This window comes from Sabethes cyaneus, chromosome 1 (genome assembly GCF_943734655.1).
Source record: "Sabethes cyaneus chromosome 1, idSabCyanKW18_F2, whole genome shotgun sequence".
Lineage (NCBI taxonomy): Eukaryota > Metazoa > Arthropoda > Insecta > Diptera > Culicidae > Sabethes > Sabethes cyaneus.
In genome coordinates, this window is record NC_071353.1 from 64,673,482 (window position 1) to 64,700,391 (window position 26,910).

The 26,910-nt window shown below is 43.3% G+C and overlaps 2 protein-coding genes across 2 annotated transcripts in view; one reads left to right on the top strand and one right to left on the bottom strand.

Annotated features, from left to right (window-relative positions):
* LOC128745768 (mpv17-like protein) overlaps positions 1-14,546 on the bottom strand; it is a 61,825-nt gene extending 47,279 nt beyond the window's left edge. The window contains exon 1 of the mRNA XM_053842845.1: positions 14,436-14,546. The gene's annotated coding sequence lies outside the window, so the exon portion shown is untranslated. The remainder of the gene's footprint in view (positions 1-14,435) is intronic.
* Positions 6,165-8,529, top strand: LOC128745769 (uncharacterized). The gene is made up of 2 exons (XM_053842846.1): positions 6,165-6,653; positions 6,775-8,529. The coding sequence occupies exons 1-2, from the start codon at positions 6,165-6,167 to the stop codon at positions 8,527-8,529; spliced, it is 2,244 nt and encodes a 747-aa protein (XP_053698821.1).
* Positions 14,547-26,910: the final 12,364 nt, after the last annotated feature.

Sequence of the window (26,910 nt, forward strand, 5' to 3'; positions counted from 1 at the left end):
AGCTAGGAACCAGTTGACCACGATCCTGAGGAGGAAAAAGCGCCAAAAGGAGGACAGAGATCGTGAAGAATTAGAGCAACTATTCCGAGCTAATGACACGCGCAAGTTTTATGAGAAGGTGAACCAAACTCGGAAGGGCTACACACCGAAACCTGACATGTGTAGGGACGAGGAAGGGAATCTAATTACAAACGAGCGCGAGGTGGTCGACAGGTGGAAGCAGTTCTTCGATGAACACCTCAATGGCGAAGTCGCAGAAGGAGGTGGAACGGAAATTAACCTAGGAGCGCCCATGGAAGATAGTGATGTCCTAGCACCTGATCTCCAAGAAGTCAAACGAGAAATCAGGCTGCTGAAGACCAATAAAGCCGCTGGGAAGGACTGCCTACCGGCAGAGCTTCATAAACATGGCGGGGAAACGCTAGCAAAGGCTCTACACTGGGTTATTTCGAGGATTTGGGAGGAGGAAAAGCTACCGGAGGAATGGATGGAAGGAGTGGTTTGTCCCATCTACAAAAAGGGTGATCGACTAGACTGCTGCAACTATCGTGGTATTACGCTGGTAAACGCCGCCTACAAGGTACTCTCCCAGATCCTGTTACGCCGGCTGTCACCGATAGCACAAGGTTTCGTAGGGAATTATCAGGCGGGTTTCATGGGGGCTCGCGCAACTACGGACCAAATGTTTACTATCCGACAGATCTTGCAGAAATGTCGGGAGTACAACGTGCCCACGCATCACATCTTTATCGATTTCAAAGCAGCATACGATACAGTCGATCGAGACAAGCTATGGCAGATAATGCACGAATACGGTTTTCCGGAAAAACTGACGCGACTGGTCAGAGCTACATTGGATCGAGTGATGTGTTTTGTACGCATCTCTGGGACACTTTCGAGTCCCTTCGAGACGCGACGAGGGTTGAGACAAGGTGACGGTCTATCCTGCATGCTGTTCAACATCGCTCTTGAGGGGGTGATCCGACGAGCGGGCATCGAAACGAGAGGCACGATTTTTACCAAGAGTAGCCAACTTCTAGGCTTTGCAGATGACTTCGATATCATTTCCAGGAACTTTGCGACGGCGGAGGCAATCTACGCCAGACTGAAAGCGGAGTCTAGGAGAATTGGGCTAAAAATAAATGCGTCGAAGACCAAATACATGAAAGGAAGAGGCTCAAAGGAAACAAATGTGCGCCTCCCACGGACGGTAACCGTTGACGGCGACGAACTAGAAGTGGTAGAAGAGTTCGTGTATTTGGGATCGCTGGTGACCGCGGACAACAACACTAGTAAGGAGATCCAGCGGCGCATCCAAGCGGGAAATCGGGCCTACTTTGCCCTTCGTAAAACGCTGCGATCAGGAAGCATACGCCGCCGCACGTAGCTAACAATGTACAAAACCATTATTAGACCGGTAGTTCTTTATGGACTTGAAGCCGTGACGCTGCTTACGGAGGACATACGCGCCCTTGCCGTGTTTGAGCGGAAAGTGCTACGGACGATATTTGGCGGAGTACAAACTGAAAGCGGAGAGTGGCGGAGGCGTATGAATCACGAGCTACAGGCACTGCTTGGGGAGACTCCCATCGTACATCTAGCGAAAGTTAGCAGGCTACGGTGGGTCGGACACGTCGTAAGGCTGCCGGACGACAGTGCGACGAAAACGGTCCTCTTCAACAACCCCACCGGCACCAGGAACAGGGGGGACCAACGTGCACGATGGCTCGACCACGTCGAAAGCGATTTGCGACTTCTGAGACGACTAGGAAATTGGCGACGAGTGGCCCAAGACCGAGTTGAATGGAGACGAGTGCTTGAAACAGCACGAGCCACCCCGGCTCTATGCTGCTGAAGAAGAAGAAGAAGAAGACTTCTCGGTTGACCATAACGCGGAATACTAACTCGCGAAAAAATTTTTCGTGGAAAGTACCATTTCGCTGTCGCTCGTTTGGCCTCAACTGAAGGAAAGTCAGGTCAGTAGACCTAGGAAACCCAATAAACCAGATAGAGGTGACCTCTGCGGAGGCCAGCGTTTCCGACGGCGAGTCGCTGTAACACTCACGGCCTGCGGCCGTGTCGTCCAGAATCTTTTTGTGTTACTATAGGTAGGTTTTGGTGGTCTTTTTTTTGTCGGAAGATTTGACCACTGCGACCATTATTTTGATCTATTGTGGTATACTTCTTCTTTTGTCTAGGTATTAGTTGCCGACATAACACTATTGATGGAAGTGTTTGTCATTGCCAATTCATACCTCTTCTCCCAGTCCGGCATTGAACTTCTTATGAAGTTTATTACCTGATTGGGATTTGCAGACCAGACTTCAAAAGGCTCCATTGTTCCTTTACCGAAGATTCTTAGTCTGCGAAGAGTTAGTGCACTGCACTGGCAGAGCAGATGTTCTGCGGTTTCGCTTTCGAATTCGCAGAGTTGGCAAAAGACGAAACGAACGAAAAGACACGTTTTCGTTAAATCCTCTTATTTTTTATTGCTTGTAACTCTGGAAATACTAGGTTTAGAAAGACTATTTTATCATGTTTCTAAAGAAAATTGTCCAAGGAATCCGAAAAAAAATTAGTTTTTAGCGGCAGCGCTGCCAAATATTTTTAAATTCGATTTAAAAACTAAATTTGCATTTTTCTCTCAATGAGTACAATTTGATTTCAAAAATTTCAATTTCGTCGTATTCCTTAGATTTTTTACATAAGAATCCAGCCCATCGGCAGGCAACCATGTTTTCGCTGCCAACATCTCGTGTGTGCGAAAATGAGATAGCATGTCAGCAGTGCGTTTCACTCAACTGCCAGCAGTCTGATTTGGGCCCGCTGTCAAATTTTGAGCCCAGGACATGCTGTCGCTGACGTTTACTGCAGCTCGTTATAGAGATGTCGATGGGGTGAAAGAATCGCTCAAAATTACGAGGTGTTCTTTGCCGATCCAGAGTTACAGCGATTTGAAGAAAGAAACCAGCGATTTTTCATAAATAATCAAGAGCAAAATTACATTTCATTGAAGCAGTGAGTTTCTATGCATTGCAAAAACACTGTGTGGTACCGTGGAAGCATGTATACAGTATATAATAAGTTTTTTCTTAACAGTGTTGCCAACCTTTTAGTTTTTCTGCTGCTATGATACTAATATTGATTTAAGGAGGTTGGTGTAGGTAAACTAATTTTATTGTAGGTAGTTAAGGACACTGATGAAGCGATTGAAATCCGCTGGTCCGGATATGCTAAAAAATAGCATCCTCAAGCAATTTCGTCAAGAATTTGTGTTACCGCTCACCAGTTTGTTCAATGTTTCATTTGCCTCCGGCTATTTTCCGGGAATTTGGAAGATTTCGCACATCACTCCGATACATACAAAAGGCGCCAGACGTAGAGTACTATCGCGGAGTTGCTATACAATCGGCTGTTCCGAAACTTTTCGAGTTATTAGTTTACAGCCACCTTTACGACAATGCAGTCGGACGTATTTCTCCTGTGCAACACGGATTCTTCAAGAAGAAATCAGTGGTTACAAACCTGTGTGCGTTCACTTCGATAGTTATGAACTGCATTTCAAAAGGCCTCCAAGTGAATTGCGTACATGTCGATATGTCTAAAGCGTTTGATGCCGCTAGTATCAATAGCATCTAGGAGGCAGTTAAAGAGTACGGCGTTCGAGGTCTACTGTACACCTGGTTGGTGTCGTATGTGAAGCAGAGAATAAAATTTATTAAAATATGTGGCAACAAATCTTGCCCATTTACTGTAGACTCTGGAGTACCACAAGGCAGTCACTAAGAACCGCTGTTGTTCGTGATTCTAATGAACAAATTGCCTGATAATATCTCCCACTCAAGTATTTTAATTTACGCCGACGATGTAAAAATATTTTCACCTATCAAGTCCATGGATGATTGCTTGAAATTACAGCTCGACCTAGGACACTTTGGAATGTAAATTTGCTGCGCAAACTGTGGATTAAAAGTGAATACAGATGAGTGCTCAGTAATGATATTCAGCAGAAAAGTTAACCCCGTGATCTTTGACTTCGCTTACCGGAGTAGAGTAGTACCGCGTACAGAATATGTTCGCGACTTGGGTGTAACATTTGACCGCTCACGCTCCTTCAATAGACACATTAATAACGTGATCAAAGAGAGTTTGAAGCTATTCTCACTATTTAGGTGATTGTGCCATCACCTCAATGACCCACATGCTATATTGGCAATCTGAAAAGGCCTTGTTAGGAGCAAACTGGATTTCGCAAGTGTAATATGGCGCCGGCAGTACGTTACCCACATTCAGCGACTAGAAAGAATCCAAAATTTGCTCCAAAATAAAAGAGATTTATTAGATTTGCTCTTGGGAATTTCGGATGGAACGGAGAATAGCTACCACCTTATCATGATCTGTGTTGTTTGGTCGACCTCGACTCGGTCCACTCGAGGCATAAGATCGCTGATATCGTATTATTCACGAACAACCTTGCAGGGCGAACGGTCAGTCGACCTCTTTCCAGTCGATTAGTACTAAACGATAGTCCAGTCTCGCTTCGACGAAAGAGAATTTTCGAGCCACCGTTGTGGACCAGAAACTACTCACAGAATGAACCAGCTACACGCTTCTTGAATAGCTTCAATGCAAAAAAGGATAGCAAAGCCTAGGTGCTACATTCCGTTATCGAAACTTGACCTTCTGTTTTTGATGTAGGACTACGTCTTTTTATGGAAGGGACGAGAAAGCAATTTTATGGACGGCGTAAGAGGGGGGCTCCTATACAAATGAAACACAAATTTTCTCAAAACTCGAGAACTAGTCAAGCAAATGGAACCAAATTAGGCATGCAGGGGTTTTAGAAGATACGATTTTTTCTATGGTGTACTGAGACCCCTTCCCCTTCTAAGATGGGGACTCCCATACAAATGAAATGCAAATTTCTTCATAAATCTACTGTTGAGACTTAGAAGTAAAATCGACCGCACTGGCGGTTAGAATTGCATCCTGTAGCAGATTGATGCTAACGGGCGTACATTTAGACCAGTTTTGCAGCCCTTCTGGCAACCCGTCAGCCGCATAATAATTTCGGTAGCGATCGGACGATAGTCAGTCCAGATCAAACCAGTAACAAGAGTGAACGCAAAACTTGCGTCTTCGTTATCCTGCAATCAAATATACTTACCACTCTGCAATACTTACCTGTGTAGTTAGTTATTAGTTGGACCCGTTTAGCCTGAAATAAATCGCTAAGTTATAGTGCCTAATACGGTGACTTAAGTGATATTCTGTAACAGTGAAATTTCCGATCCACTACCATCCTCTTTGGTGGTTATTATCCAGCAGCCGCCGGCTGTCGTCGTTCCCGCCTGCTATGCACGCTTGCTGCCGGCTATCGTCGTCTGCTTTTTTCCTTCAAAATACACAACGTAGGGCAAGCGCCAACACAATTTTGGTGCCGTGACCAGGATTGACTGGTTACTTGCTGTTTGGCGCATCCAGTAGCTGTTTAATTTTTCTACAAGGCTCGATTTATCGGGCGTAAGGTAACGACCTGTCCAATGAAGTTCGCGGGTATCGCAGGTGCCCTTTAGATTCTGCTTTTGTTCTTTCATGCTTCACGTGGATCGGTACTGTTCCTGATTGTTCTGCTGGCATCGGCTGGCATACATTGCTATTGTTCCTGTTGCAAAGTTCCATTGTTCCTGATATAAAGTGCTATTGTTCCCGCCACGAGGCATCATTGTTCCTGCTACAAAGTGCTATTATACTACGAATCACCATTGTTCATAATACAAAGTGACGCTTTCATCGATCTGGACAATAGGACTACAATACGACCATTATCTTGCTGTGGCGTCCCAAGCTGTGGGAATTAACGCTTTTCTACCTGCTACGACAAATTCGGAGGATTTTTCGAAGTTTTCAACGAGTTGTAGTTCCAGTTTCATTGTGCTGTGGAATTTCTTGGCCTTTCTGCATCCTGCTATTCGAACCGGTGAATCCGGTATTCATATTTGTTCCTGTTGGCTGAAATTTATACAAGGCATAATTAGCCTTGGCAAAGGTGAGCACCTTTCCAAGCATTTTTCTACCCTTTTGTGGGTCTACTTGTGGTCTTTCGTTCTACAGGTCGTTCGGCTGTTTCATATCCAGTTTAATTCATCGTGCCGCTTATCAACATGGCGGATCAGCAACTAGAAAGGCAGCTGCGTTCCCGGAGATCTACGCTGCTAGCATCGCTGAGTCGGGCAGAGGCTTTTGATGCTGATTTCGACGTTCAACGAGACCAAACGCAGGTAACATTAAGATTACAATATCTTTCCGGAATATGGGATAACTTAGAGGCCGTGCAGGCTCAATTAGAGGACATTGAAGCCAGTCCAGAGGGTCAAGCGGAGCATGCAGCGGCACGTGCCGATTTTGAATCCCGTCTCTTCACAATAAAAGCCAGTCTAATTTCGAAATTGCCTTCTGTTCCTGCTAGTCAGAGCCCTCAGCCCTCTCGGTCTTCCTCCACTCTCTCGGGCATCAAGTTGCCAACAATTTCTCTTCCGGAATTCGATGGTGATTATAAGCAGTGGCTTGCTTTTCACGGCACTTTCCTAGCGTTGATACATTCAAACAGTGAAGTTCCGGATATTCAAAAGTTTCATTACCTGCGTGCAGCTGTAAAGGGAGAAGCTGCTAAATTGATCGATTGGAATTAGCTCTGCCAACTACGCTTTGGCCTGGCAGACATTAGAAGGGCGTTATTCCAACGATTATTTACTTAAAAAACGGCATCTGCAGGCACTCTTCGACATTCCGTGCATGAAAAAGGAGTCCGCTACAACGTTACATGGGTTAGTAGACGAGTTCGAGCGGTACGTTAAAATTCTTCATCAACTGGGCGAGCCAACCGGTTCGTGGGGTACCATCTTGGAGCATCTTCTGTGTACCCGCCTGCATGACAGCACTCTTCGAGAATGGGAAAACCATGCCTCGACTGTAGAGAATCCTGATTACACCTGCTTAATCGATTTCCTCCAAAGAAGGACCAGAGTTTTGGATTCAATATCAGTGAATCATAACCACGCTTCCAATCCTGCTTCTGTTACGCCAGCTAACACATCAAAGCGACCCTTTCACTCGCAATATCGTTTGTCTTCCTACTCGTCTACAGCAAATTCAGTAGGATCCAAACCCACAGAAAGATGTGGTGTTTGCGGTCAACCGCACATGGCGATAAAATGCCCAAAGTTTAACCAGCTTACGTTTGGTGAACGTCAGCAACTCGTTCAATCCAAACGACTTTGTCATAATTGTTTGAAAACTGGCCACATGGTTCGCAATTGTTTATCCAACTCCAGTTGTCATAAATGCAATCGTCGTCATCATACTCTACTGCATTCTACGCAAGGTGACGGATCACGAAGGACCATCGAAGCAACTGCTTCAAGTTCTACTCTACCGGAGAATTCGCAACCTGACGAACTTACTGCAGCAACCGCGTCGGCCCAGTCTTCAGTTCCAGCTACCGAAAATGTTCCAGAAGTGGAAGTCAGCTCCGCTGTCCAGCATCCAAGAGAGAATGTTTTCCTGCTCACTGTGATCGTGAAGGTAATCGACGCCTTCGGACATACGCATCTGGCTCGCGCTCTGTTGGACAGCGCATCGCAGCCAAATCTCATCACAGATCGAATGGCTCAAATTCTTCGCTTAAGAAGGGATCGTGTTAATGTTACCGTACAGGGAGCCGGTAAACTTTGTAAGCCGGTTCGGGAATCAGTGTTTGCCCAAATCCATTCTAGACGGGATGATTTTTCTTGCGGTGTAAGTTTCCTAGTAATGGATAAGGTAACGGCAAATCTTCCTTCTCAGGATATTTCTACAACTGGATGGAAAATTCCCAAGGGATTGTTCCTGGCAGATCCATCGTTCAACAAGAGTCAACCAATCGATATGGTATTAGGAGCCAGACATTTCTATTCGTTCTTTCCCAGTTCTGCGCGTATTCAGTTGGACAAAAATCTACCGCTTTTAGTAGACAGCGTCTTCGGATGGACTATTGTTGGCTCTGCAAGTCCTGTTCTTTCTTCACCAGTTTCTTCTTCGGCAGTCTGCAATACCGTATTAGTTTCGAATATCTCTCTGGAAGGCAACTACTCGGTTGAGGAGACGCAATGTGAAACCCTGTACCAGGCTACTGTTTCCCGAAATCCTGAAGGACGCTATTTTGTACGCTACCCCAAGAAGCCTGATTTCGAATCAATATTAGGTGAATCAAAACCTGCAGCTATGAGACGATTTGAATTACTTGAAAGACGGCTGCAGCGAAACCCACTACTTAAAGATGATTATCACCAGTTCATGCGAGAGTATCTCTCCCTTGGCCATATGCAGTTGATCAAAGAGGACGAAGAACACAACTCTCGAGCCAATTATTTACCTCACCACCCCGTAATTAAGGAAGCAAGTTCGACAACCAAGGTTCGAGTCGTTTTCGACGGCTCTCCGTCTCAAAAACTTCTACCGGTTTCTCGCTCAATGAAGCTCTTTGCGTAGGCCCTGTGGTGCAGGACGATCTTCTCACTATCATCTTACAGTTTCGCACATTCCCAGTTGCTCTAGTCGGAGATATTGCTAAAATGTACAGACAAGTACTCGTTCATCCGGAAGATACCCCGTTGCAGCGCATTTTGTGGCGCTTTTCATCAAAATCACCTGTACAAACCTACGAATTGCTAACTGTAACTTATGGTTTAGCCCCTTCATCATTTCTTGCGACCCGTACTCTCCAGCAGCTAGCGACAGACGAAGGTGAACCATATCAGGCCGGTGCACAAGCTCTTAAGAAATGTTTTTATGTCGACGATTTCATCGGTGGGGCACAAACAGTCGAAGAAGCCAACCAGTTGCAGAAAGGTGAAACCGTATCAAAACAATCCTCCATTCACCTGATGAGCCCGTTTTTAGACCCAGAGAGAGTGTTGAGAGTAGGAGGCCGTCTTAATTTGTCCCACTTACACTATCAAGCAAAGCATCCGGCTTTAATTCCCGCTAACCACCCGTTTACCCGGATGACAGCTGAACATTACCACCGTAAATTGCTTCATGGCGGCGGGCGCTTGCTGTTAAGTATAATTCGAGAGGAATTTTGGCCGCTAACAGGCCACAAACTAGTTCAAAGCATCGTCAGAAATTGTTTTCGTTGCACACGCCTCAATCCAGTACCTGCCCAGCAACAAAGCGGTCAATTACCAGCTCCGAGAATAATCCCAAGTCGTCCATTCAGTATCACCGGTATTGACTACGCTGGCCCACTGTATCTTCGTCCGATTCATAAGCGTGCAGCACCTGCCAAATCTTACCTGTGCGTCTTTCTGGGCTCCTCAACCAAAGCAGTGCACCTAGAATTGGGGAATGACCTCTCCACCCAAGCATTCCAATGTTGCCTCCGAAGGTTTCTCGCCCGGCGTGGCTGTCTTGCGCATATCCATTCTGATAATGGTAAAAATTTCGAACCGTCACTGCTACCCATGAGAGAAGATCCGAACGACTTAGCCGCACTCACACCTGGACACTTTCTGATCGGATCATCCCTGCAAGCCCTGCCCGACCCAGATCTGAACGACATACCTGTGAACCGACTCGACCACTATCAGCAGCTGCAGTTGCATGTGCAGCAATTTTGGATCCATTGGCGAAAGGAGTATCTACAAGAACTACAGAAAGACACCAGAGGATGGAAACGAAATGATGAAATAGTTCCCGGCAGACTGGTCATCATTGTCGACGAACTGCAACCACCGATTCGCTGGCCGTTAGGGCGAATACAAGCTGTTAAGCCCGGAAAAAGATCAGCTGGCACGAGTTGTTTCAATCCGCACTACTCGTGGAAGCATCACCCGTCCGATTGCAAAAATTTGCCTGTTGCCGTGTTCTCCAGTACCAGCCAGCACTTCACAAGATTCACCAATGGTCAACAACCCACAACCGGCCCAACGCAGTTCGGATATGTCGTCAGAATGAATTAACGTGAGAAGAAATAGTGTTAGAATTATAAAAACCAACCTGTATTACTAGCTAGTTAAAAGTTATGTTTCTTGTTTACATTTTTTGTTGAACACGATTGTTCAAGGCGGCGGGTATGTTGAGACTTAGAAGTAAAATCGACCGCACTGGCGGTTAGAATTGCATCCTGTAGCAGATTGGTGCTAACGGGCGTACATTTAGACCAGTTTTGCAGCCCTTCTGGCAACCCGTCAGCCGCATAATAATTTCGGTAGCGATCGGACGATAGTCAGTCCAGATCAAACCAGTAACAAGAGTGAACGCAAAACTTGCGTCTTCGTTATCCTGCAATCAAATATACTTACCACTCTGCAATACTTACCTGTGTAGTTAGTTATTAGTTGGACCCGTTTAGCCTGAAATAAATCGCTAAGTTATAGTGCCTAATACGGTGACTTAAGTGATATTCTGTAACAGTGAAATTTCCGATCCACTACCATCCTCTTTGGTGGTTATTATCCAGCAGCCGCCGGCTGTCGTCGTTCCCGCCTGCTATACACGCTTGCTGCCGGCTATCGTCGTCTGCTTTTTTCCTTCAAAATACACAACGTAGGGCAAGCGCCAACATCTACAACTAAGCAAGCAAATGGAACCAAATTTGGCATGTGGGGGTTTTAGAGGGTAGGATTTTTTTCTATGGCGTACTGAGACCCCTTCCTCTTCTAAGAGGGGGGGCTCCCATACAAATGAAATACAAATTTCCTCACAACTCGAGAGCTAATCAAGCAAATGGAAACAAATTTGGCATGTAAGGGTTTATGGAGGTATGAATTTATTTTATGATTGTTTGAGACCCCTCACCCCTGTGGTAGGAGGATAAGGACTCTCATACAAATAAAACAGAACTTTTTGCGTATGTGCCATATTTTATGCCTGCTATGTAAAAAGCGGTAAGCTCTGAAAGTAAACTACTAAAACCTTCTCGGAGCAAAAGAGTGAATCGAAGCCGTTAACTTTCATGCCTCTTGCCATTCATGTCAAAACAGAAGGACCTTCGAATGGCACGTCATATTTGCGATGAACGTGCTTTGGATTTAATGTTATTTGTAACCAATGGCCCTTTTAAAGACCACAAACGAGTAAAAGTAAGATTATTGAAACATGTCCAGCTACGCATAATCATATTTAATACAATAATCTGTGGGCTGGTCATTCATTACTATTTCAACTTTTATGATACACACAAGTGATTTTTAAAAAAAAATCTTCTATGTCTCAATGGCTGCAGGCGTTGTACTTATGAACCCCCGTCCACGTGTTTTCAAAGCCACCATTGCATTCAATGAAGAATTGATTCTGAATATTTTCGCTCTTCTCTTTTAAACAATGGCACTCATAGATTCTTATGTTTATAGTCCTACGTCACCCATTCGTACAACTCTTAGGGCAGTATACCTTGTAGTTTTATACGACAGACTTCGCAGCCAGCTGTTAGAGTGCATGATAATTGCAGGGCCAGTTGCTACGATCCTATTGACTCTAACAGCCTCTCCCAGTCGAGATTCGAACATACGACGACTGGCTTATAAGGCCTGCGTCATGCCTCGAAGCCAACTGGGAGGCATCAATGCACTTCAGGAAATAATAGCCATCGACATGAGCTCAGGTACAATAAAAAGTAGGCTTAGATTATATTTTAGAGGACAATTATATTAATGTTTTAATTATTAATATTATATTATTGTTTATTTCTAATGTGTTTTTTTAAGAAAATTGACTCATGTACGTATTTTTTATATTTTGTAAATAGGTTTAGATTGGGTAACGGGCACAATAGCCTATATTCAAATATAAATACAATAGTAAATATCGTTGCAGACCGGTGATTGTGCTAAAGGTTCTGTAGTTGGTTCGCCGATGCGGTACACGCAAAAATGGACCATTACGTAGAGCACGACTTTGAACGTATATGTTGAGGTGTGCGAGTAGACATGGGTAATCCACTTTCGAGGTCAGCATATCGACGACAGCTATTGCTCTGATCACATCGCGACGAGTGCTCAACGGGTCAAGGTGGACGAGTCTGCGGCGTTGTACAACTGAGAGGGGCCGTTCCAGGTATGAATGAATCTGCGCTGCACTGACTCGATTAGGTCAACTCCATTTTGGTGTACCCTACTAGCACAGTTGTTATAAACTAGTTGTGGTAACCGAATAATGACTAATTTCAGTCATAAATTGGTTGTAGTAACCAGACATGACAAAATTGTGCTACTTGGGTAATAAGAACTCCACAGTGGAACGTAGTATTCAAGATTGAACCGGACAAGAGCGTAGTAGAGAGCTTTGAGACAGTAGATGTTGCAGAAATCCTTGACGATCCGCATGATAAATCCCAGGTTCCTGCAAGCCTTGTCGACAATAAATGCGCTGTGCTGTTTGAAGTCAAGCTTAGAGTCAAGCAGTAGTCCCAAGTACTTGACACAGTTTTCGTGGCGTAAAGGTACTTATGATAGCATGTAGTCGCAGACGAGAGGGTTTAATTTCCTGGATTATGTAATTATTTCACATTTGTCGGAATTAGCAGCATGTGATTATCTGTCCACCATTTAGTAGAAATCGATAGCTGCTCTTGCAGGAACGCGGCATCGGACGGACTATCAACTTTAGCATACAGCTTCAGGTCGTCGGCAAAAGAGATTCGCGGGCATTTGAGCAGGAAGTTGACATTGTTGAAGTAGACGAGGAAGACCAAAAGTCTAAGATTGTCTAAGTCTAAGAAGTCTAAGACCTTGTGGAATTCCAGAGTTTGCAGTGAAATATCTGGAGGTAAAACCATCGATGTTTACTTCTAGGTGGCGGTCGGAGAGGTATGAATTAAAACACCGTAACACCGTCTCTGATACCGAGCTTGTCCAGTTTGACGATGGCGATTTGATGGTTCGATTTGTCGAAAGTAGCGGATAGGTCCGTGTAAATAATGTCCGTCTGCTACTGGTCGTCAAAGCTGTTTATTACGTCGGACGTAAGAGTTAGAAGATTGGTTGTCGTGGACCGCTTGGGCATAAAGCCGTAGACTAATCTCAAGTTTTTAGTCTTGAGATATATATTAATATTTTTTGAAACGATGGTTCTACAATTGATGAAGGGACGGTAGGGAAAGAAATGAAAATTTTTTGGTGAAGGTGGGGAAGAGCGGAAAGGAAGGGGGGGGGGTATCGGTAGCTATGCTTGACAAGTAGTCATTTTGACTCCTACCTTTTGTCCAATACTGGAAGGTGAATGAGTCGAACCAAGCTGTAATCTGAGATTACAACCGGATTCGAACACCCACAACACCCGCCAGGGCATGTGGTTCGCTGGTACTTATACCTTTGAACCATAGAGGCGCTGGACAAAAGGAGACCGCAAAATCCACATCTCAAGAACAGCGACGCGTTTGGTTGGGTTATCGACACATATTGTGCCGCTTCCTACATCAATTGCAGATTACCACCGAGCGAGAAGTTTTAATCTAACTACTGTTTACTTTCAGGACGACGACACTGTGCCGGCCCTTACGACTTGCAAGGTACTGCACGTGACGTTTTTCGTCTGTCAGCTTGTGTTAGCCGCGTTTCTCGGCGCGGGTTTTCAAGGTCAAGACTAAAAACTTGAGATTAGTCTATTACATAGGAACGGGGCCTTCCCTCGAATAGTAATAGTTCAAATGCAATTCGCATAAAAATTGGTTCTCTAATACATTTTTTTCTCTCTATGACAGGAATGTAGCGTGACATCCAATGTGCTACATTCAAATTGCTTTTAATTGGATGCGTAGCAGCCGCTTAGTTAGTTTTGAGGTGCGATGCTGCTCTAACAAGCCACCCGTCGTATGTTCAAATCTCGGATAGGCGGGGTGCTGCTAGATAGAGCAAGTAGGATTATTGCACTAGCCCCGTAACTGTCCTGTACTCTAAGAGCCGGCTGTGTGAAGTCGGTCGATAAAGAAGGCTCAAGTCTTAGAAAGACGTTTTATTTTAGCCCAAGGCTTTGCTTTGGATGCGTAACAACGCACGCAGGATACAGCTAAGATTTAAATAATCGATTCACAATCACAAATTGTAATAAATTTATGAAACAAAAATATAGAATTCTACATCATCTACTCGTACCTCTTAAGTAGATGAATACCTTGAGTTTAAAAACTGTAAATTACATAAAGGTTTGAAAGACTGCTGGTTTGTATCACATCATGTACGGTCAATGGTGCATTTACCAATCCACAGTGAGTTATCAGTTGCTAATAAATGCTAACTGATTCTTTGAACTTTCCTCTCATGTTTGCCAAGAAAGTCTAGGATATAGGACTATTTTACTTAGTAAATCTAATTCCATTTATTATATACACTGATAAACTATTTTGAAGAGTAGGGTATACACAAATAAATACATTACGCTTGTTCCTTTATTCCTACATTGTTGTGTTGTTACCACTCTGTTGAATGTTTCACCACAAACATACATTTTAGTTGACTCTTTTAAACTAGACACTATTTCTGAGCTGTTGTTGCCAGAGAATTTTTTTTCAGCTGAGAGCTTTCTTTCCACCATCTAGAGAGCTGTTATGACGCGCGCTACATCACTCGAATAACCGTATATGTACACACATGGAATCTATGTTCAGTTACTCTGCCAAGCTGCAAATATTATGCATGTCAGAACTCCGGATTCCCGTTCCCCGTCCTCGAGTACGCTGCACAAGCTCACGCGGGAATGCACGCAAGATAAACGTATTTTATTGTTCTATGGATGGCGGTTTCGCAACGAGTCTCCTGACAGTACGTCGCATAAGCATTTATCATGACATTATTTACGCTATGATTTTATTTATGTTCCGGACGTGCCAAGTGGGATAGTTCCCGGAATACGCATACTGCACATACAGTAGCAGTGTTAGGGTCGGCAATAAAGGTATAGTCTTCGAAACTGATGTCATTCGGCATTGTGCAAACATACGCTATCGCACGGAGGCGGCACGGAGGATGGATGATGGCACGGTTGAGATAATTATATCGTGAGCGAGTTGTTTCATAAACCGCACTGCAATTGGATGATAACTGATGCTTGTTTAAGTCATGTGCAGAAAAATAATGCTTGAAAATACATGTAACCAGTTCGGACGGCGACAATAGTACTCTAGTGATTTTGTGATGGAAAACTTTGATACAATATAATTAAGACCACCTTCGGTTGCCTGCGTAATAGATTTTTTAATGTGCTTAACTATAAACACATCCCCCTGTACTGCACTGTAACAGGATTTAAAACCCTGTTTTTCAAGTTCATACTTTTTGAATCACTAAAAATTTTAACTTTCTTCCCATCGTACTCATGGTATATAGCGTTAATAATAAATAGATTGGAAAACATATTTGGACATCGGCAGAAATAAATAAAGAACAATAAAAAGTTTTTTCTTTTCGAGTTTTCGGCGGTCGCATATGTTTTCCGGAAAACTAACTGCATCTGTTGGAAGAAAAGCTGCGACGTGCACCAGAAAATACGAATCTATGGACTATATTTCAGTAAAACGAATTACAAATTCCTGTTGGGAATAGGAAAATTAGTTTGCATGCCATACAATATAATTGTCACCATACTTTTGCCAATTCACTTCTCTTCTAACCCTGCTTTTGATGACACGTTTCGCACACTACGTTTTCGCGTACCTATACAGAACGAGCAAAATTAAGTATACTTACTTACTTAGGTGGCTTGCCGTCCTAAGACAAAGCCTGTTGAACAAAATTTCTCCATGTAACTCGGTTGAGGGGTACCGCTCTCCAATTCCTCGGACACCGAGTACTCTCCGCCAGATCTCGCTCCACCTGGTCTAACCATCTTGCTCGCTGCGCTCCTGGTCGTCTTGTTCCTACCGGATTTGAGGCGAACACCATCTTTGCAGGGTAGTTGTCCGGCATTCTTGCAACATGCCCTGCCCATCGCATCCGTCCAGCTTTAGCCACCTTCTGGATACTGGGTTCGCCATAGAGCTGTGCGAGTTCATGGTTCATCCTCCGCCTCCATACTCCGTTCTCCTGTACGCCGCCGAAGATCGTTCTTAGCACTCGTCGTTCGAAAACTCCGAGCACTCGCAGGTCCTCCTCGAGCATTGTCCATGTTTCATGCCCGTAGAGAACAACCGGTCTAATAAGCGTCTTGTACAGGGTGCACTTTGTACGGGGACTTAGTCTGCTCGACCGCAATTGCTTGTGGAGCCCATAGTAAGCACGACTTCCGCTGATAATACGCCTCCGAATCTCACGGCTGGTATCATTGTCCGCCGTTACCAGTGAGCCAAGGTAGACAAATTCATCGACTACCTCAAACTCATCGCCGTCGATCAATATACTACTGCCCAAGCGGTGTCGTTCGGCCTCGGTTCCGCTGGCCAGCATGTACTTTGTTTTAGACGTATTTACCTTTAACCCAATCTTTTCTGCTTCGCGCTTTAGTCTGGTGTACTGTTCAGCCACCGCCACAGATGTTCTGCCGATAATATCCATGTCATCGGCAAAGCAGACGAATTGACTAGATTTGTTGAATATCGTGCCCCGCGTGTTGATATCCGCTCGGTTCATAACACCTTGTAGCGCTATGTTGAACAGCAGGCATGAAAGACCATCACCTTGACGAAGCCCTCTGTGTGATTCGAATGAACTTGACAATCCACCCGAAATCCGAACACAGCACTGTGTACCATCCATCGTAGATTTAATCAGTTTGATGAGCTTCTTGGGGAAGCTGTTCTCGTCCATGATTTTCCATAGCTCTTTCCGGTCGATGGTATCATATGCGGCTTTGAAGTCAACGAATAAATGATGCGTGGGAACTCTGTATTCACAGCCCTTTTGGAGGATTTGCCGCAGTGTAAATATTTGATCCGTTGTAGACCGACCTTCGACGAAGCCGGCTTGATAAGTTCCCACAAATCTATTCGCAATTGGTGATAGACGGCGGAAAATGATTTGGGACAGCACTTTATAAGCGGCATTGAGAACGGTGATCGCTCGATAGTTCTCACAGTCCAACTTGTCGCCCTTTTTGTAGATCGGGCAGATAACCCCATCTTTCCACTCCTCCGGTAGCTGTTCCGTATCCCAAATTCTAACAATTAGTCGGTGCAGACAAACGGCCAGCTTTTCTGGTCCCATTTTAATAAGCTCCGCTCCGATGCCATCTTTTCCAGCTGACTTGTTGTTCCTTAGCTGCATGATGGCCTCTTTGACTTCGCCTATCGTTGGGATTGGCACCTCTTCCCCGTTTGTTGCACCGTCGAAATCGCTTTCCCCGCCGCCATGGTTTTCCGCCTGGGCGCCATTCAGGTGTTCGTCGAAGTGCTGCTTCCACCTATCCGTCACCTCACGATCGTCCGTCAGAATACTGCCAGTCTTATCCCGACACATTTCGGCTCGCGGCACAAAGCCTTTGCGGGATCCGTTCAGTTTCTGGTAGAACTTCCGCGTTTCCTGAGAACGATGCAGCCGCTCCAACTCTGCATTTTCCTGCTCTTCCAGGTTGCACTTTTTCTCCCGAAAGATTTGGTTTCGCTGCATCTTCTTCCGTTTGTGTCTTTCCACGTTCTGACGTGTGGCACTGCGCATCTTGGCCGCCCTCCTACATTCATCGTCAAACCAATCGTTCCGCTGATTCCGGGCCACATGCCCGATGGAGCTCTCCGCTACACTGCTGATGGCTGTTTTGATAGTGTTCCAACAGTCCTCGAGAGGGGCTTCGTCCAGCTCGTCCTCTTCCGGCAGTGCAGCTTCGAGTGAATGCGCGTAGTTTGCGGCGACGTCTGGCTGCTTCAGCCGCGCGAGATCTAACCGAGGCTGGCGTCGGTAGCGAATGTTGTTCACAACGGAGAGTCTTGGGCGCATCTTAACCATCACTAGGTAGTGGTCCGAGTCAACGTTAGCGCTTCGATAGGATCTGACGTCGATAATGTCTGAGAAGTGCCGACTGTCGATCAAAACGTGGTCGATCTGTGATTCTGTCTTATTTGGTGACCTCCAAATGTACTTATGGTGTACTTATGGTGGATTCTGTGCTGGAAAAAGGTACTACGTATGGCCATATTCTTGGAGGCGGCAAAGTCGATAAGTCTTAGGCCCATTTCATTGGTTCGCTGGTGTGCACTGAATCTTCCAATCACCGGTTTGTATTCCTCCTCCTGGCCGACCTGAGCATTGAAATCCCCGATGACGATCTTGATATCATGTTTTGGGCAGCGGTCGTATTCACTCTCCAACTGCGCGTAGAACTCATCCTTGTCGTCATCGGTACTTCTGAGGTGAGGGCTGTGCACGTTGATGATGCTTATGTTGAAGAATCGGCCCTTGATTCTCAACCTGCACATTCGAGGATTGATTGGCCACCACCCAATCACCCGTTTCCGCATCTCGCCCATCACTATGAAAGCTGTACCCAGCTCGTGTGTGTTGCCGCAGCTCTGGTAGATGGTATGTCCATCTCTGAACGTACGTACCGTTGAGCTCTTCCAGCACACCACCACAAGTATACTAATAATAATTGATTTGCATGTAGTTTTTACCGTTTGAATAGATAATTTTAAGTAATTATATTAATTGTGCTGTTTAGTAGTTCCTTGCATGTAATTTTACTAGAGAGTATGTGTTTTATAGAGCTGGTAAGAATAAACTGTGAAAATTCAGTTGATATCATCAATTTGTGTCATTTAACTTAAATACATATACTATAGCAGTAGATTAAGTGAAGGTTTTAAGCAATATTTTTAAGCACTGTAGGTATATTTAGCAATATGTAGCAATATTTTAGCACTGTAGCACTGACAATGATGATGTGATCTAAATCAGCGATGACAGTGGACGTTGTTTACTTGCTACGTCGTAGTGGTGAAACGAGGGGTTTACTGATCGACGGGCGAGCTTATTTTCAGTTCATAGTCATTCATCGGGAAAATAGCGACACTCTTTCGACGAGAATCTTCTCACTGAATATCCTAAGCATGTTGTACTATCTAGAGCTACTAGCTGACCCGACAAACTTCGTATTGCCACAAATTAACCTGTGTTGTACATAAATCATGAATCTCGGATGATCTTTGTCACAATCTCGAGTTTTGCAAGCACCCCAGTGGGCGGCGCTCCCGACGGCGGGTCACCGGCAACACTCGCGACCGTCTCGTCCTGAATGATCTAGTGTTACTATAGATAGTTTTTGTGGTCTTGTATTGACTAATGTTTTATGGAAGAGTCTCGAATTTCTCGAGTTCGATTAGTTTTTGAGTTTCGCAAAAATTTCTGTCTTATTTGTATGAGTGTCCATATCCCCCTACCACAGGGGCGAGAGGTCTCTAACTATCGTAAAATAAATTCAAGACTCCAAAATCTCCCACATGCCAAATTTGGTTCCATTTGCTTGATTAGTTCTCAAGTTATAAGGAAATTTGAATTTCATTTGTATGGGAGCTCCCCTCTTAAAAGGGGAAGGGGTCGTAATTCACCATAGAAAAAATTTCTGCCTTCTAAAACTCCCACATGCTAAATTTGGTTCCATTTGATTGATTAGTTCTCAGGATAAGAGGAAATTTGTTTTTCATTTGTATAGGAGCCCCCCCCCCCTCTTAAAGTGGGGAAATCCATAGAAAATATACCATAGAAAATATTCTTGCCTACAAAAACACCCACATGATAAATTTGGTTCCATTTGCTTGATTAGTTCTAGAGTTATGAGGAAATTTGTATTTCGTTTGTACGAGAGCCCCCCCTCTTAAAAAGGTAAGAAGTCCTAATTCATCATAGAAAAAATGGTTGCCTCCAAAAACACCCACATGCCAAATATGGTTCCATTTGCTTGATTAGTTCTCGAATTATGAGGAAATTTGTATTTCATTTGTGTAGAAGCACCCCCTCTTAAAGTTGGGAGGGGTCCTAATTCACCATAGAAAATATTTTTGCCTCCAGAAACCTCCACATGCCAAATTTGGTTCTATTTGCTTGATTAGTTCTCGAGTTATGAGGAAATTTGTATTTCGTTTGTATAGGAGCCCCCCCTCTTAAAGTAGGGAGGGGTTTTAATTCACCATAGAAAATATTCATGCCCTAGAAAACTTTCACATGCCAAATTTGGTTCCATTTGCTTGATTAATTCTCGAGTTATGAGGAAATTTGCATTTCATCTGTATAGGAGCCCCCCTTCCTAAAGTGGGGAGGGGTCCCAATTCATCATAGAAAAAAAATTTGTCTCCAAAAACAGCCACGTGCCAAATTTTGTTCCATTTGCTTGATTGGTTTTCGAGTTATGAGGAAATTTGTATTTCATTTGTATAGGAGCCCCCCCTCTTAAAGTGGGGAGGGGTCTTTATTCACCATATAAAATATTCTTGCCCTCGAAAACCTTCACATGCCAAATTTGTTTCCATTTGCTTGATTAATTCTCGAGTTATGAGGAAAGTTGTATTTCATTTGTATAGGAGCCCCCCTTCCTAAAGTGGGGAAGGGTCCCAATTCATCATAGAAAAAATTTTAATCTACAAAAACACCCACATTCCAAGTTTGGTTCCATTTGCTTAATTACTTCTCGAGTTATGAGGAAAATTGTGTTTCTTTGGTACAGGAGCCCCCCCCCCTCTTAAAGTGGGGAGGGGTTCTAATTTACTATAGAAAATATTCTTGCCCTCGAAAATCTTCACATGCCAAATTTGGTTCCATTTGCTTGATTAGTTCTCGAGTTATGAGGAAATTTGTATGGAAGCCCCCCCTTTTAAAGAGGAGAGGAGTTATAATTCCCCTTATAAAGAGGGGAGGGGTCTCAATTTACCATAGAATAAATTCTTGTCACCGAAAACACCCACATGCCAAATTTTGTTCTATTTGCTTGATTAGTTGTCGAGTTATGCAGAAATTTGTGTTTCATCTGTATGGGAGTCCCCCCTCTTAGTGGGGGGAGGGGTTTCTAACCATCACTAAAACCTTTCCTGGCCCCAAAAAACCTCTACATGCATATTTTCATGCCGATTGGTTCAGTAGTTTTCGATTCTATAAGGAATATACGGACAGACAGACAGAAATCCTTCTTTATAGGTATAGAAGATTCCATGCTGAATTGCTGATTTTCGCAGAAATATACTAATTTATCTTTACGTGAAGAGGCTGACTACTAGGGATTATCCCTTAGTTAAGTCCGAACGAGCGACTGCGAGTAAGGACAGCATGTACCCTACGTTTTTGCAGGTTGAAGGCCGTGAATATTTTCGGCCGAATATAACGTTCGGCCTTTTGTGATTCGGCCATTAGATATATTATGCCATTTCTAATTTCGGCTATTTGTGTTTCGGTCATTCGTGATTTAGCCATTTGTGTTTCTGCCATTCGTAGGTAATCCGTTGTACGAGCAATATAATGAGACAAGGTACATCCACGATTTGATCTACTGCCAATAGCTCCAACTAGAATCTTGTTATCGCTGAAATACGTTTGCGCGTCGCACAGAGGAGTAACTAGGGCAAAAAGCTGGCCAAAATAAGAAAAACATGTTTTTCGGTCTTCTAATATAATATATATATTTTTGTATGCTTAAATAGATGCTGCACAAAGTACTCTTAGTCAAAACATACGGAAACATACCTGTAAGTTTTGGCAGGTGTACAAACATTGACAATATTTGAAACATCTTTTTTTAAAATCATCAAGCATCAGGAAACGGATTCCATCAGAAGTAAACAAAAAGATTAACAAAGGATATTTATCAAAACATAGGTTCATCATAAGTAATTCTAACTGGTTTGTAGGAAGAAAATTTAAAATTTTGAAAATATGACTTGTTTTAAATAGTTTTGTCAAACAACTATTTTTTGCAATTTTGTGCTTTTTCAACGGTAAAAAAGTTATCTAATCTTACAGAATTTGGTCATACATTCTATGAAGGAATGAATCTTTGTGGTATTCTGAACAAATCGGTACCTAAAGCTCATCCGGAAACGTCTGGACTGGCATTTGCGACCCTTTTGAAAATTGTATGTTTCACATTGTTTTGAAGGAAATATCGACCATTCGCATCTAGTTGCGTACTATCTTCTGTGCAAGAGAATTCACCTTCAATACAATGGGCACACTAGCAATACTACATGTCTAGGGATTATGAGGTCTGTTCTCCAAATATGTCACTATTTGAATCTACATTCCCATTCAACAAAATTCGCTGACAAAAATAGTAGGAAAAATGTTAGTTGGGTGACGGTAAAGTATGTAATAGTATGTGTGGCGCGATTGTTATTTGATAAATTGCATAACAAAAGTTATATGTCACAGAGAAGACATCTGCGTTGATTTAGTGTCGAAGAATCAGTCTACTCCAGTATCAACAATTTGGTATTAACCAATGTCATTTTTTTTAATGAATCAGAGACAAACAAGATACTCATTGATTTACTCATGCATTTGTAGGTTTTGGAGAAGGCTAAATAGTGAATAGTGAATAGAAGAAAAGCATAATTTGCACTATTAAGTGAATTGAAATGACTTGTAATGGCGCCAGTTAGTTACAAAATTAACTATTTTTACGTTTCATTTCATATTCGAGCGAAATATTAGGGTAAAGAACTAGTTTTAAGCAGTCTAAGCGGGTCACTGATTGTTTTACCTTATTACAAGCGATGGGTTGACTAAGTGGGGAATATCAGCATACCAATCTTCTTGCTATCTTTAGTTCTTCAAGCTGTTACCATTGGAAGACACTATTGTTGAGCTAAACTTTTGATTTTTCGCTTTAAAAGTTGGAGCGGTGGAACTAATTTTGAACACACCGAACCCATTTTCACCCGCAGGGTGCTGTTTTCAGCAATCCTGAAATCTGAATTTTTTTACGTCCCGTTAAAAAATCCCTCGAACTTTTCCCCCTATTCAGTAAGTTCGCGTTCCTATCCGCGACCTACTAATCGGCATCTGATGCGTAATCGGCATAGCGTATCGGCATATGCGTAAAATGCCGTCTGTCTAAATTGTTTATCGGGGCATACACTCACCGCACCGTTCGGCAAACGGTATTCGTCGTCTCTTTTATTCTCTGGTGTTCTTATGGGAAACTGCGAGTTTGACGTCTCACTCGCTGTTCATAAGGATGGTGGGAGAACAAAAGAGGCAAACATAGAAGTGCACACGATCTAACTTTAGAACAGTGTTGTCAAAGCAAATAACATTGAAACACATCGTTGCTTCATTAAATCACTGAGAAAATCTTCGAAAATTATTGAAAAAGCTGTCTTTTGTGTTGTTTTTAATAAAGAAAAATTAATTATGAACATACATTTCTCTTAAAAGTATTGAACCACGTTTTCACCATAGGAGGTTTCAGTTAATTTCAAACTTAAAATTCTTATTTCCAGAACCGAAACAGTATCTTGGCAACCGATAGTTCATCAGTTGTGCTGCAGCTGCTGCTACTGGTGAACAGGTTCCATCAATTCAGAATTTGATTTCAGTTTTGTTAGAAAATAATAAAACTTTCGGCTAGTGACAAAGCCTTAGATAATAGAAAAAAAGAGACTGAATAATATGGTATGTGACAATTGAGTGCTTGACTTTCAGAGTGGTTGTAATCAGTGCTGAAAATTTGATGAATTCGTCAGTAGCAAGGTGGCGATTGCTGAAGAGCAGCTGAAAAATGTACGTTTTTGGACAACAATTTTTAATTCATCATATTTCTTGTCGGAAACCCAATAAATTGTGTTTGTGTGAACCAAATGTATGGTTAAGTGATTTGTGAAGATGATCCTATCAAAAGATTTTGAAAATATGAATAAAAAAGTGCATTTTCGGATCATTTATGTTCAACTGATTAAAATAGGTAACACTGCTTAACTCGTTCCTTACCCTACTTAATACGTAAGAAAATAATTTTGGCCAGCTTTTGCCCAAGTTACTCCTGTGTGCGTCGCACGTGTCTAACGACGGGAGGAGAAAGTTGGGTGCCGTTATGACGTCCGCCGATTTGTCGAACAACTTGGATCCCGAGCCTCGGAGTTGCCACCTGGTGGAACCGTCGAAGAGTAATGGACCGGCATCAAGAACGGCTTCATCACGACCAGTGATGAAACCCTCGGCAAAGCGCGCAAAGGACGGAGGCACTGGATTGCGGATGAAACTTGGAGGAAGATCGACGAGCGGAGAGAGGCGAAAGCCGGCATTGAGTGAGCGCTTACCAGATCGGCTAAGACAGCTGCCCGTCAACGATACGCCGAACTGCAGTGGGCTGTTAAACGAGCTTGTAGGCGGGGCAAGAGAGCCTGCACTAACTCCCTAGCCAAACAAGAGGAAACCCCCGCTGCCAACGGTGATATCCAGGATGCGAGGATGAATACAAATATGCCGCTAAAGGACAGAGCTGGTCAGCTACTGACTGACCGTACAGAACAGCTTAAGCGATGGACTGAACATTGTGAACAACTCTTTCGAGTTTCAAATGTCAGAGACCAACAAAACTAGCAGCGTGTGCCGCCTACAGTTCGTTGAATTAATCATGTCAATTCGGAGGTGCCATCGCTGGATGAAGTAGAACCAGCCATCAAAAGTATGAAAGCCAATAGAGCCCCAGGGATAGACTGTATTTCAGCCGAGATGCTCAAATCTGAGCCATCTTTGTCAGCCCAGATCATCATCAGCATTAGCTTTTCAGCAATATATGGGAAACCGCAACTTTTCCGGTGGACTGGATGCAGGGCATATTGATCAAAGTTCATGATAAAGAAGACCTTACTGAATGCGGTAACTGGCGTGGCATCACGTTGCTCTGTATAACTTTCTAAGTACTCTGTAAGATAATCCCCAATCGGATCCAGGAAAAGACTGACGCTACTCTCCGGCGGCAGTCAATAGCTTTTTCGACGTTTTGGCACGTTTTATGTTTGTGTATCTATAGTGTGTATGTGTATATTTATTTATTTATTTATTTATCATTTTCCATCCAGCTAGTGGCTTTAATGAACTTAATTAAGCAGAATTAAAACTAAAAACAGAACATCTTTTTATTTTTTATTTTTTATTTAGATTATAGTCACTTTAACCAGTTTTGGGTCATTCGTGACTTCTGCGGGGCTGGGATTTGAACCCGGGTCCTCGGCGTGAGAGGCGTGAATGCTAACCACTACGCCGGGACTGACCCCTGAACATCTCTTTAGTCTATTGTTAAAAAATGCGTGCTGGTTCACCGAACTCGAACAATTCTTCGGCCATGCTGAAAGTGCGGATCATGGATGTGATCGGCTCATTTAGCCCATAGGAGTTGCGATGAAAGTTGTGCTGTAGTATCGCCGTTGACCTCGATAGCAGCCATGGGGTAACGAATTCTCCATTGAGCAATTTTGCTACGAAAGTTGCTTGTTGAATCTTGTGTCGTGTTTCAAGCGTATCCAAGTTCAACAACCGAAGGCGATCGCCATACGGCGGCAGATTTACGGGGTCGTTTCATGGCAGGTTCCTGAGAGGGAGACGAATAAACCGTTTTTTTGCACGTTCTAGCCGTAGAGTCCAAGATAGATGAGTGGGATACCACACCAATAAAGCATTTTTGAGGATTGGTCGAACTAGTGCACAATACAGCGATTTAAGGCAGTAAGGCTCCGTAAAGTCTCTAGAGAGCTTAGATATAAACCCTAGTTGTCGATTCGCTTTGGCAACTATAGCAGATCGATGCTGATCGAATGACAATTTTTGATCCAAAATCACGCCTAGATCGCTCACTTGGTCTGCCCTTTGTAGCACAACACCATCGATTCTATAATCGAATATAATAGGGAAACGATTGCGGTTGTACGTCATGACGACACATTTTGGAATGCTAATTGTAAGTCGATTTCGTCTGCACCAGTTAACGAATTTATTCACAAGTTCTTGTAGGTGCCTGCAATCATCAGGTGAACGAACTTCATAAAACATCTTCAAATCATCCGCATCTGCTAACTTGCAACCTGAGTCAAGCATGAGTACAATGTCATTGATATAGAGAATAAATAGTAGCGGGCCTAAGTTGCTACCCTGCGGCACATCGGATGCATTGACGAATGGTTCTGATGTAGGGAAATTCCGTCGCGGTTGGGCCATCTTTTGGTCCACACATCTCATTTCAAAAGAAACTTTGGAAATTTAACTAAGGTCTTATTAATAGTTCGTATTTAGATCTTTGTATTTAGACCTTTGTTAAATTTCCAAAGCTTCTTTTAAAATGGAATTCATGGACCAACAGACGGCCCAACCACGACGACATTCCCCTATGCGTATCGAATCGTACACGAAGTGTTCTACCGACCAGATAAGATTGTAGCCAACGGGTCATATCATCAGATACTGCCAGGCGTTTTAATTTACACAGCAGGAATACATGATCAATTCGATCGAAAGCAGCTTTCAGATCGGTGTATATGACATCAACCTGGGCTTTGTTTTCAAGGTGTGTAATGCAAGTAGATGTGAACTCCAGCCAGTTGGTGGTAGCTGAGTGGCCGGGCATATGTGTATCTATGTGTGTATATATGTGTGTATATATGTGTGTATATATGTGTATATGTATGTGTGTGAGTGTGTGTATAGTTGTAGTACTTATATACACCCTCCAAGCATGTGTTTATAAGGGTGGCTCATTGCGCCCCACACACTGACCGATTTTTAGTTTTTGAAGCATAAATTTAAATTGCAATTTTCGTCATCATGTCAAATATTTTTCAATTTGTTAACAGTTTCGCCTTTAATTATTGATAGTGAATGTATGTTTTGCAATGACAACACTTTAAAAATTCAATCATTTTGGATGCTTTAATCAGCCAACAAGTTATGGTGCTCATTATGCCCCTAATACCCCTTTATCTCAATAAACAAGAAAAAAGAAGTTACATTGTGCTTAGTTGCGCGACTAATG

Coding starts and splice junctions, on each gene's coding strand:
- LOC128745769 (XM_053842846.1), top strand. CDS start 6,165: ATGGCGGATCAGCAACTAGAAAGGCAGCTGCGTTCCCGGAGATCTACG. Junction 6,654..6,774: donor TTCATTACCTGCGTGCAGCT/GTAAAGGGAGAA, acceptor CGGCATCTGCAG/GCACTCTTCGACATTCCGTG.